This window comes from Phragmites australis, chromosome 9, assembly GCF_958298935.1.
Source record: "Phragmites australis chromosome 9, lpPhrAust1.1, whole genome shotgun sequence".
In the NCBI taxonomy this organism is placed as follows: Eukaryota; Viridiplantae; Streptophyta; class Magnoliopsida; order Poales; family Poaceae; genus Phragmites; species Phragmites australis.
In genome coordinates, this window is record NC_084929.1 from 27,282,869 (window position 1) to 27,295,647 (window position 12,779).

Sequence of the window (12,779 nt, forward strand, 5' to 3'; positions counted from 1 at the left end):
CACAATTCACATGTGTATCGGTTCATTCATCTGAGTGCCAACAGCAGACGTAGGGGAAACTTTGAATCGAGCAAACAAAATATATTCCATCATGCGTAACACAATATTTTCCATTCCAAAAACCGCAAAGATTTATTGGAATGAAAGACGAACAAGAACACAGATCGGTAGTTGAAGAGCCTACATACTAATATATCAGCGTTTTTTGCTGAATTTCTCAAGAACGTATCTGCGAAGCCTCTCGAAAGCATCCTGGGCATTTAGGTAGATGAGCTCTCCTGTCCTCCAGGAGAAAACGTAGACACACACGTAGATAGCAGCGAAGAGTTGGTACGCCATACTGCGCTCCCCTCGGTCGCGTTCTGGCGCCGCTGTCTCCTCGGCTTCCTTCGCCGGCGCCTGGCCCTCGGCGTCGTCGTCCGCCGCTTTCGTCCTCGCCGCCGAGCACGAGCGGTGCGCCATTCTCTGCGCGTTACAAGTTGCGGGCAACGGCGAAAATAAGACGCGAGGAAGGAGGAGCTTATAGGATGCCCTGTTCGGAGCTGTAACCTGAACCGCGACGGGTTTCAGCGGCCTCAGGAGGACACGATCGGGTTGCAGAGCAACGGGTTTCAGCTGCATCTCACTCGGCACGGAATGGTGTAGCTGAGCTGAGCATATGGTGTTCTGCGTCGGTCCTGACTGATCAGGAAGCAGACGTTTTATACGCCGTGCTTGAAGGATAGCGAGCTCGGCGGATCGCCGGCTTGGTGCATCCAGGCGAAAGCTTTGGTGTTTACAACGGGCAGCTTTGGTTGCACATGAACTGGTCGTTGGCCAACAGTTATTTTTCTTTTGGGCAAACAGTGTAGTGATTGGTTTGCAACGAGAATGGGCCAAATTAACAAATGAGCACCAGCCAACCGGGAATGTTACATCTCGCCCGGGGCGAGTGCCAGCCTATGTTCGCACACCCTCCCGTCCCGAACACGCCGTCCCTGTCCCATGCACGCCGCACTCCACCATCGCCTTGCCATCGTCTCCATCACCGCCCAGGGCCTCCAGCTGTTGTTTCCTCTCCTCCTCGCATGCTCCGCTGTCGTTCCCTCACCACCCCGTGCTCGACGGAGAAGAAGCCAACGAGCGGCAGGGAGGCGGCGGGGCTCTGCAGTGACGAGGGTTCGTGGGTGGATGGTTACGGCGGGTTGCAGGGCTTGTTGGCCCGCGGGATGTGCGACCCAGTGACCCAGTCACCCAGGGATCCGTATAAAATAAGAAATTTACATTTTTACCCTTCTAAAGAATAGGCTTAGCAGATTTGTCATTTTAAAGAATGAATTCGTAGAATTGCGACTCAAAACATCTTTGAAGTGGCAAATGTGAAGCCCATTCTTCATAGAAGTAAAAAATCCAAGACTTCTCCAAGAAAAGTGTGTTTTCCTTGGACCAAAATACAGGACCCATACGAGCACCAGCCCACACTTAACAAAAGCATGTTTTCCTTGGGCCGAAATACAAACATGAAAACTAGATCAGAACGGTTCGGCTTCTATTTCTGACATATCTTTATGAAGCACGGATCGAGTTTTTAAATTTTAAAAATTATCAAAAATATGTGTTCATTTCTAAAAATATAAAAATAGATGTTTTTATAAATCTCGTTATCTTAGAGGACGATCCATATCTTGCTCAATCAGAGGGTGATGATAGTCTATCTGGCATGCCACTGTAGTCAGCATGGCAGCCATGGAAGAAAAAAATGGATCGCTCGTTGAGAGAACAATCCATTAAAAAATAGCCCTTTTAGTGGGTGATCTATTTAATCACCGAGTACTTTCCATTTAATTAGAGACCAATCATCGAGTACATTCCATTTTTGCATTTTCCTTCTTAATCACCCGAATACTTTCCATTTAATCAGATATCAATCACCGAGTACTTTCCATCTTTGCATTTTCCTTCTTAATCATCGAATTCTTTCCATTTAATCACAGATCAGTCACAAATGATCAATCACCTAGTACTTTATATATTTGCATTTTTCTTCTTAATCACCTAACACTCTTCATCTTTGCATTTCGTTCCTTTAATCAGAGATCAATCACAAATGACACTTTCCATTTAATCACCAAGTGAATATTGTTTCCTTTGTAAGAGCGTCCCGATCACGATAGTGTTGAGCACACACTTCTTCTCGCATGTGGGAGAGAAATATTTGCATATTTCTGCAAATTTTGAAAAAAAAAATCACACGGATCCAACCCGACAAAATAAGCACAAGCGGAAACTTGGTCCGTGTGGAAATTCCAATTTGGAATCGAGGCTAGGGTTTTACGTGGTTGCCAAGTCATTTATTTTGTTCCTTTATGCTTCCTCCGATCTAGGCATATGATCAACATCTCAATATGATACTTGGAGATGTTATAGAGGTAGTGACTAATGTAGAAATTGATGATGAGACTTATGAGGAGATCATTAGTGTAAGTATTTTTGACTCCTTAGTTTTCTCAACTACACGGTTTATCAGTTTCTTCAGGGGTTAACTTGATTTTCCAAGGTTACACGTTAATAACTTTTACAGTCTATCAAGGAGAAATTGCAGTATCTTTATTTGGTTCTTATTAAATATGTGTAGAGCACCTTAGTGAGGGTTTCACCTAATCATCATGCCCTTAGCTGCGGTGGCAACGCTCTAAGGATCCCCGATGTTTAGAAGATGCAGATGGTCTCCCCGGAGATTAAAAATATGATGTATAGCAGCCACTAAATCCTGTTTTATAATGTCCTAGCAAAGCTTGAAGAATAGGCCAATAAAATCAACCGGCCCTAGTTTGAAGAATAGGCCAATAAAATCATCCGGCCATAATGGTTTCTCTAAGTTCCTCTTCGTCGAAGGATGCCTCAAGATCAGAGAGGTCAACTGAGTTGAAGTTTAGAGAGGACCAATCAAGAGAGATCTCTCGACACACTTTTTTCCCCAAGTGTTCATTGAAACGTCTATGCAGCTCTTGGACTTTTTCTTCATGAGAGATTGCCAAACCAGAAGGTGTTACAAGCGTTTGGATGTAGTTTTTCCTTCTTCTGCCATTTGCTTTCAGGTGGAAGAGCTTTGTGTTCCCATCTCCTTCTCTAATGTTGATCATCCTTGACCTTTGGCGCATTCTAGATTTCTCAATAGACACTAGGCCTAGACATCGTAATATCAATTTGGACCGAAGCTCTCATTCCGCCATGGTTAGTTGTCGCTCTTCTTGGGCTTTATCAAACTGCAAAATCACTTCTTTACCTATGGCAAGCTGTAAACGAATATCACCAATTTTTGCTCTACTCCAATGCTTGAGTGCTTTTGCTGTTCTGAATAGCTTAATATGCAGCTGCCGGATTGCATCTTGTTCTTGAGTATGCTTATTGCAGGCGTTCATAACCACCTGTGAGAAGCTCTCCGTTTTTGTCCAAAATATCTCGAAGCGGAACAGGTTGGAGTTCTTGTCTTGGATGTCTCCGACCAGAAAAGGGGGCAATGATCCGAGAATTCGGAAGAAAGAGCATACATTTGGCAGCTTGGAAAGATGAGGTCCCAAACCACTGTACTGAAAGCACGATCAATTCGTGTGAGGGTCGTATTATCCTTGTTACTAGCGCAGGTGAACTTTCTCCAAATGAGACTAATCTCTTTCAATTCCAACTCATCCAGTGCGGTTTTAAATTCACCCATAAGCCTTTTGTTTAGTCTTGAATTATTTTTGTCCGCTGCTTGATAGATGAGGTTGAAATCCTCTGTGATAAACCATGGATCAAGAATGAGGGGCTTTAAATCCCCTATGAACTTGTGATATTGACTAGTGGTGTGCTGAGGCTCTTCACAAGCATTTGCCTTGTGCTATGAGATAGTGTGACTTGGATCTTCTAGTGTTCTGAAAGTGATAAGCAGGCAAACTGGCCGGAGCACAGCTGGGTGAGATGCTCCTTGCCAGTTGGCCGGCACAACTCACTGGTTCATGTCATCCCGATCCGTGCCATTTTGGCACCCTGTACCTGCTCCTGGGCTATCAATTACCATGGCCATCTCTCCGAATGTTGAGTCCAACTGACAGTCATTATCACGATGACAGACAGTGATCAACATGCGCATCATGACTTCCTAATTCCAGCACCTTTTGCTTTCTTTAATCCTTAATATATGGGAGTAACGCCACAGTCATGTGCATCACCATCTCAAAGGCTTTGAACAGGGTAGATGCCATAGCATGTAGCTCCTTTCCAAAAGGTATGGATGGACATGGATCCATCTATAGGAATACATTCATCCACTCTCATTCAACTTAATCAACTAACTTGACAATTTATCAGATAATATAAGCTAGAAAAATCATCTAATTAGTTGATTAAGATGAATTATAGTGGATCCATGGATCGATCTATTCTCATCCCTACTGAAGGAACAAACTTAAACTACTGTTACTAAAAAAGCAATTTCTAAAGTTTTTGTTGTTAAAATTTCAGATTCTGGCTTTGCATTCAGGTAGGGCTTTTTAGTGATTCAAACTTTCAAAGTATGAGTTTGACGAGCCGCAGAAGAGCGGTGACCCTGTCGGTTCGGACGCGTCCCCGCACGGCGCGCCGCCTGGATAGCGAACAGCTCGAAGCACGAAGCGTACAACGTGCGACGCGAGGAAGTTTCCCACGCCAGCGCGGCGCCGCATCGGCACCGCACCGCGCCGTGCCGCGAGCGCGACTCCCACGTGCCGCCTACGCCTCAATACGCGTCGACCACGCCCCCCACTCCCCCACCACCAACCCAACCCGCCCGCTCCCCCGCACCGCTCCGCCGCTTCCCTATATATATATGTGACCGCGCGGAAGCTGCGATCGCCCAGCCAGGTGTTGCCGAGCGCGAGGTGAAACGAGCGCCGTTGACCAGCCCGCCCGTTAGAGCGAGAGCGAAAATGAGCCAGGAGAGCGGAGCCAACAGGCGCGCCGCCGACGCCGTGGAGCAGGCGATGGAAGCGCTCGAGGTGGAGCCGAAGCGCCGCGCGCCGCGACTGAACGAGAGGATCCTCTCGTCGCTGTCGCGGAGGTCCGTCGCCGCGCACCCCTGGCACGACCTCGAGATCGGTAGGTTAATCTCGCCAGCATCTTCGTCGATCAGACAGGACACGGTTCAGATACAGGGCGACGCCGTCGGTGCCAGTGCTAATCAACCGTTCGTGCATGGTTGCAGGTCCTGAAGCCCCGTCCGTGTTCAACGTCGTAAGGATCCGGAAAAAAAAAAATCTCATTTCGCAACCTAAGTTGCAACCTGCAAGTACTTTGGAGCGTGCGTGTGATGCGTGCCTGAATGTTTGATCCGATGCGCATCCGTCGAGCAGGTCGTGGAGATCACCAAGGGGAGCAAGGTGAAGTACGAGCTCGACAAGAAGACGGGGCTCATCAAGGTGGACCGGATTCTGTACTCGTCCGTGGTGTACCCTCACAACTACGGCTTCATCCCCCGGACGCTCTGCGAAGACAACGACCCCATGGATGTCCTCGTCCTCATGCAGGTGACCTGATCGATATTCAGCAGCAGGCTTAGCATAACCCTGCACGAAATCTAACGGTTCTGCACTTCTGCATTGCTCGTGTCTCTAACAACGGCACGCCATTTGCAACCAGGAACCAATTCTTCCCGGCTCCTTCCTCCGGGCCAGGGCCATCGGCCTCATGCCTATGATAGACCAGGTAGGCAGACTAATTCTTTCCGTATTCTATGCAAGTCAAATTAATTTGAGTTGAGCAACTATCAACAGCAAGCTTACAATACACTGCTCCTTTTGGATCAGGGAGAGAAGGACGACAAGATCATAGCCGTCTGCGCTGACGATCCCGAGTACCGCCACTTCAACAATCTCAGCGAGCTTTCTCCTCACCGCCTTCAGGAGATCAGACGCTTCTTCGAAGACTGTATGCTCGCTATCTCACTCCGTATAATCGCTACATTTCGATGATTCGTGTTGCACATTCCCTTGAATTGTGCGGTTTCTTGCGCAAATCTTTCAGACAAGAAGAACGAGAACAAGGAGGTGGCCGTCAATGACTTCTTGCCCGCCACTGAAGCTCGTGATGCCATCCAGTACTCCATGTAAGTCCTGACTATCTCGGAGGATGACATGATGGAGTCTGGAATAATATGCGTATTGACATGATTTGTTATATTTTCTGCAGGGATCTGTACGCGCAGTACATTCTGCAGAGCTTGCGGCGGTAGAGCTTGCCATTTTTCTGTCTGCCCGCTCTTCTGCGAGCTGAAGCAAAGCCTATATCATCAGAACATTTGGGATCCGATCAACATCCAAGTCACATGAGTTGTCACGCATGTTGACCATCTTTTCCCAGCGATGTTTCAGTCTGTATCTCTGTATTAATCATTTGGAAATTTATCCACAGTGTGGTTTGATCTATGTACTCCTCTCCTACATTTTTTACAGAACGAACAAATAAAAGAATAATCTACCATTTTGTTGTTTGGTCGACCTTCTGACCTGAATATCTGCGCATTGTTGATGGTACAATGAATGAAGCACCGGCTGTGGACTTGCAGTCTCGTTTAACTCTGATATCAAATACGAGTTTCAGCTGGATGGTTTGTTCTTTTTATTAGATAGCTTATTATGGTTGAGTAATTTGGGCTGTAGTCTGGTTTACCTCAGCTCATCGCTTGGTTTTTGTTTCTTTTCTGAATCAATGTGGCTGCTACCAGTTTTTTTAGAGAAAATTTACCAGCTTCTTTAAAAGTGAGGGAGTAATAAAATCCCTATGTTCCAAAAAAAAGAAAGACTTTTGTACAATAACAGTCTGACTGCTATGCACTAGATAAATGTAAAGGATTGTTGGGCAGTTGGAGAGTATCACAAATCCTACGATGAATAGGACACCCAAAACCAGCAACCTAGCACAACTGCACAAGTAATGTCTTGATATGTCTAGCAACTCTTTACATGAATCCATATTTGATTTCACAAGGAATCACAAAAGCATATAAGATGTGTATGAAGCATAAGCTTCGATTACTTATTGGGCTGTACACTTGTACTGTGTCCGTATAGAGTGAATTTTACATCAAGTCCAAGAATAGCAAATAAATATCTGATCAATAGAGTTACAATGTGGATGCCCAGAGAATGATGCATGTGTCCTTACCAGTGTTACCTAGATACAGATATAGGTGTAAGAATCCGACTCGAATTCAGATGTCCGATTTAATAAAAAAAATTTGGATACACAAAATGCAAATCAGAATCCGACATGAGTGTCAGAATCCAACTTAGATTCCGAGTGTTCGATTCGGAAAAAAATATGGACACGGATGACCAAGTAACATTGATCCTTACTCCTCAGGCAGACAGATCAAGCAGTGCTTGACTCTGCAGCGTACAATGCTTTGATCTCCTCCACATCATCGTAGCTCCCGAGGAATATTGATCTCTCATGAAGCTTAGTGGGAGCAAGTTCAAGGGCCTGCCGTGCAAATTTAGCAACAGCTTTTCAGTTATGGCATGCCAACCATGAGTAAACAAGTGGCGAGTTAAAAATACAGACTTTTATTTTTTAAGTCTTATATGGTAAAAATGATGCGATATTCGTAGTATCACGATTTTTCAGTTGGAATGAAAAAGAACTGAAACACACCCATTGTTTGCCTGTGAAAGCCTGACCTCCAGCTTGTTCCATCAGGAATGACATCGGGAAGACTTCATACAGAACACTGCCATTTCACATATAACCAACTTCAGGATTTATATCTTTATAAGCAGTTTACTGCAGTTCTAGAAATACTAAGAAAGTGATTGTTAGCATCGGCATACCGGAGTTTTCCGTTTGGGCCCTTATTGTCTGAAGGGTACAAAAATATGCCTCCATATAGCAAGGTACGGTGGACATCAGCAACCATACTGTGCATCATTCAGAAAGGCAAGGACAACATAAAACAGTCATAAGTTTGGCGAGGCCTGCCTTGTTGACGGCGGATGCGCCGAACTTGCAGCCGAGGAAGATGTGGGAGGAGGATGGTGAAGTCACCGCAGGACTCCGGGTGGCGGCCCTGCTCGTTGAGCACGTGCCGCGTGATGGTCATCAGGTCCGTCCGCTGTGCCTCCGCCGCGTGGTCCATCTCCCCCGCCGGCCGGTTCCCCTCGCCCTCTGATGAAACCAGACGGAACCCCCCGCTCTTGACGCTGCGCTCGCTACGGTCTCAAGAACACCGATATAAACAGATACCCAAGAACACAGATATAAGACCAGATAGGCGCCATTTCCATTACTGATGATAATAAGCTGGTAACATCAGACACAAAATCACATCAGAACACCACAACGACATCACTAACATTGAAACTTCCACCCCACCACACCACCATGACTAAACACAGGCTAGCGAGCACGACCATATCTCTACACTTCCCCAGATCAGGCTCTACGAAAGACGGACCACACCCTTATGCCCTCTCGCCACGGATACGGCGCGCGAGCTGGATGTCCTTGGGCATGATGGTGACGCGCTTGGCGTGGATGGCGCAGAGGTTGGTGTCCTCAAAGAGCCCGACGAGGTAGGCCTCCGCGGCCTCCTGCAGCGCGGCGACGGCGGAGCTCTGGAAGCGGAGGTCGGTCTTGAAATCCTGCGCAATCTCCCGCACCAGCCGCTGGAAGGGGAGCTTGCGGATCAGTAGCTCCGTGCTCTTCTGGTACTTCCGGATCTCCCTGAGAGCGACGGTGCCGGGGCGGAAACGGTGGGGCTTCTTTACCCCGCCGGTCGCTGGGGCCGACTTGCGCGCCGCCTTCGTCGCCAGCTGCTTCCGCGGGGCCTTGCCCCCGGTGGACTTCCTCGCCGTTTGCTTCGTGCGGGCCATCGGGAGCGGAGAGGAGAGAAGGCTAGGGTCTGCGGCAGGTGGGGATCGGAGATCGCGAAGCGCAGCCGTGCAGGAGGGTTTGGGAATTGGGGAATCGAGTGCGGAGAGACTCGGTGAGGGTTGGGGATTTATATAGGCGGCGGGTGGGCGGGAGACTGGTTCAAATTTCGTATTTTCGGGGGGCGGCGGAGTTGGTTTTCGGAAGGCAGGGTCGGTTTGGAGCGTTGGATTCGAAGGAGATGGATGGCTGGGATTTGGTTTAGAGGGAGACACGCGGATCGTAGGGGGCGATCCGTGGGGTGGGATTTCCTGAGCTCTGATTGGTCGCGGACTTGCCGTTGCGCGTAGCCAGGTGGGCGACACCGCACGTCCGCACCGATGATGTGGGCGTCGAGAGTAATACAGGCTATCTGTGCTACTAATGTTAACCGAATTTTTATTTGCTACTGAAAAAATTCATCTCTTATACCATCATTTAGTTTTATTCTTCTATTTTTATCTCTTATATGTCACTCTATTAAAACGGTATTGTTACTTAGGGATAAAAAAACTCAATTAGTGACATGGAAGAGATTGTAATTTTTTCTATATCAAATCAAGAATTTCGTTAATATTCAGTGATATATAAAAGATTATCTCTCGTTGGATCACAGGTTCGTGAGCCTAGAGGACCTATGCATACGGTGCGATTGTGTCTGCTTACGATCTCCCCCCTTTTCGCCACTGATCAAGCAAAAAATATGTGCGTCAGGCGTCGAAGAGATGCAAGAGTCTGCCCGAGTCGCATTGTGAATTGCAAGTATATCTCGGCATCACCTATTTGGAAAATTAAAGCTGTTCATTGAGAATAAGAGCACGAAAAGTTATAATCCTATTACAAAAGAGGTGTTGACATTGATATATTACCAGCACACATTTTGACCACTGAGTGTTAGTAATATATATATATATATATAATATATATAATATATACTAAAGTTGTAATATTATAAAACTATTTTTTAAACAAATTTAGCTATACTATTTCCAAATGCTTTATAAAAAATATTAAATAATATCGATGGCCAAAGTTTAAATGTGGTGATTGCACGTGACAAAAACTACGCTATTTTGTGACCGAGTATATCATCAAGAAAACGGACTAGTTGAGAACCACGCGTGTCAGCTTAGCAGCGAGCAGCGAAGAGAAAAACAATCCGCCAATCAACAGTTTTAATTCGGAGGACGATTCAAGGAAGAAAACCGAGGACACCCTGTTGGTTAGCACCGTTGCTGCTGGCTGATATTCGAAGCTCTAAAGCTTCATCAAACGGTCAAGAAAAAGGTTTTAATTGGTTAGAAATGGATTCATGCTAGCTTTTGATATCAGAGATTATGAATCTTTATGACTCTGCGGTGGCGTTTTTTAGACTTGGTTGTAGCTGTTAGTTAGAAACATCTTTTAGAAGCTTTGTCAGCGAAATTTTAAGTCACCGATAAGGGTTTTTGCATCATATTATATTTTGCAACGCAATGCAGTCGTCAACGAGCAACAACAAACTAGCCCTAACCAAACAGAAGTACACGACACAATATCACCAAGTTGCTGAAATGTTCAGTGTCACCGGCCAATATCTCGAGCCTGCACACGAGACTGTGCACGTCCTCTATCCCATGATCATATTTCACTATTGTCGAAAATGGTTTCGCTGAGATAGCGATGGACGTTGGCTCTGATGCTACGTCCATGTTGCAAAGCCTCCCAAAGGCATCATTTCGCTGTGAGAGCCACTGCAAATCCATTCAGTTCCCCTCTATGGCCACAGCAGCCATGGCTACTGTCACACCAGTGTTTTCTTAGAAAAAAATCTTGAAATCTCTATCTTTCTCTCCCTGTGACCCGGCATCACTCTCTGCTATGTGTCGCTCGTCCCGTCGTTGCACGTTGCAACCATCCTTGCACCCCGCGCCGCTTCGCATCTAGTGCCGCTCCCTCGAGCCTCACCTCGCGCCTCGCGCCATTGCCATGCCCATATTGTCGCTCTCTATATAATGAACAATACCTCATTCCTCCTTCACACCACACAGCGCCACCTTCCACACCTCCATCTCTCTCCCTCTCTTCCTCCGAGTGCCACCGCCACCGCCACCGCCATCGGTGAGCTCCACCACTTTTCCCTCTCTCTCCCTCTTCCTTCCTTCCTCAAAGACAACCCGAGATCCCCTCCAAACCCTAACACTATCACATACCTTTGCCACTATGCCAGAGCCTCCTTCATCGCCAGCCACCGCCTTTTCTTCATCGTCGGCTCTCGCCCTCACCCTCGTCAGCCAAATCCGCCCCCGCTCAGGTCGGATCCGACCATCGTCGCCCTACCATGTCGCTCATCAAAGACGGTCACCGCTCTTCGTCGCCGGCGCACCGCCATCCGTCGCCCCCATCGCCTCTCTCCCTTCGCCTCTCCCTCTCACTCTCTCTGCTCGATCCGCCTGAGCTGGCCGCCTCTCCCTCTCCCTTATCCTCTTTTCCCCTCACTGATAGGTGGGCCCACCCTTTAGCCAAGTTGAGCCGCAGCTGAGCCTAGCCCAGCCCCGAGCCGAGCCACCTCCAAAGCCGAGCCAAGCCAAAATTGGAATATTCCTGAAATATTTTGCTCTTTTCCTTTTCTGATTTCATCTCCCGATAAAACTTCTAAAGCCTGTTTCTCCTCCGTCCTAACTCATTTTTCTACAATTCTTTCACTGATATTCATCTAAATTAGAGACCTACTCAATCATGTTAATTTCATAATTTTTGTAATTTAATTAGTTTTTAATATAATCATTTGATTGATTTCTTGTGTGCGCATTTTTACTGTTTGTTGCGTTTGTTAGAGGAAGGCGCATTCGCGGAAGACCTAGAAAATCCAAAGTTTGAAGAAGGAGCGAACGAGGACTTCAATGAAGGCAAGCCCTACTCCGTTGATCATGTTGATCCTATATTTTCAAACACAACCCGCAGAGCTATTCGTTCAAATTATAGGGATATGCATGCTTAAGTCAATAACTATAATTTTAAAAATATACTAATATAGTTATGACCTAGCTTGTTTATGTTATACCTTGATATTATCACCTTATTCTGTTGAAACCCTAGAAGGTCTCCAACATCAACTATAATGATTGTTTTAGATGATGCTTGTTTACTATCATGCTTAAGATTGATTTGTTCAAATGAAAGAATCAGGATAATTACATATGTTAATCATGACTTTTCAAATAGTGTAAAGTGTTGTGTGCTTGGTGTATGTAAGATATGTTCATAGAAACTCTAGTTTGTTTTTTACAGAGGTGAGTAAGGTACGCCACAAAAGTGGGAATTACCTTAGAACAAGATTCACCTTTATGGTGTTCTTACTGAAAGACACTTATCTCGGTCGTATAAGGACCAGTTCGTTGTGACATCCTAGCTAGTATTCAACCGTACAACCATATGACCTAAATGGGCAGGACTTGATCCAACCTCTTCAACTTAGTTCGGTACCCACTTGGAGACCGGTAGTGGTAACACGGACCAGAAGAAGACTTGGGCAGTACGTAACCCAAGGTCCGGTGATGTTGTTAAGGCTATGTTAGAGCCTTGTGATTGCTAAGTGGTTTTTGCATGAATATCCTAAGGCCCTGATATCTTAGTACCTGTGGGTAGATATTGTGGCTATGTTGTAAGGATGTGGCGTCTTGTTATGACAGTTCCACCAGCTGCTAAGGTTGAAGTCTGTGTATATCTTGTGGGTAAAGTGTACAACATCTGCAGAGTGTTAAACCTATCCGGACAGCCATGTCCTCGATCAAGGATATGCTATGGTTCGATCACAATGATTAGCTTTTCGACGTGTGTATCTCCTTGGTGTATGAGTGGGCAGTGTACCCGTGTTTCAAAAAAAATGTTAACTATGT

The 12,779-nt window shown here is 46.2% G+C and overlaps 3 protein-coding genes across 3 annotated transcripts; 1 reads left to right on the forward strand and 2 right to left on the reverse strand.

Moving 5' to 3' along the window:
• The first annotated feature begins 4,827 nt into the window (after positions 1-4,827).
• On the forward strand, positions 4,828-6,505 carry LOC133928955 (soluble inorganic pyrophosphatase-like). The gene is made up of 7 exons (XM_062375496.1): positions 4,828-5,094; positions 5,201-5,229; positions 5,349-5,522; positions 5,635-5,700; positions 5,802-5,922; positions 6,019-6,100; positions 6,184-6,505. The coding sequence occupies exons 1-7, from the start codon at positions 4,926-4,928 to the stop codon at positions 6,224-6,226; spliced, it is 684 nt and encodes a 227-aa protein (XP_062231480.1). The 5' UTR covers positions 4,828-4,925; the 3' UTR covers positions 6,227-6,505.
• Positions 6,506-7,043: 538 nt separating this feature from the next.
• LOC133928958 (fructose-1,6-bisphosphatase, cytosolic-like) lies at positions 7,044-8,071 on the reverse strand. Its single transcript, XM_062375498.1, has 3 exons — positions 7,824-8,071; positions 7,648-7,723; positions 7,044-7,476 (listed from the first exon to the last, which is right to left on the reverse strand). The coding sequence occupies exons 1-3, from the start codon at positions 7,919-7,921 to the stop codon at positions 7,366-7,368; spliced, it is 285 nt and encodes a 94-aa protein (XP_062231482.1). The 5' UTR covers positions 7,922-8,071; the 3' UTR covers positions 7,044-7,365.
• A 179-nt stretch (positions 8,072-8,250) lies between these two features.
• On the reverse strand, positions 8,251-8,958 carry LOC133928957 (histone H3.2). Its single transcript, XM_062375497.1, has one exon. The coding sequence runs from the start codon at positions 8,862-8,864 to the stop codon at positions 8,454-8,456; it is 411 nt and encodes a 136-aa protein (XP_062231481.1). The 5' UTR covers positions 8,865-8,958; the 3' UTR covers positions 8,251-8,453.
• Between the last annotated feature and the right edge of the window lie 3,821 nt (positions 8,959-12,779).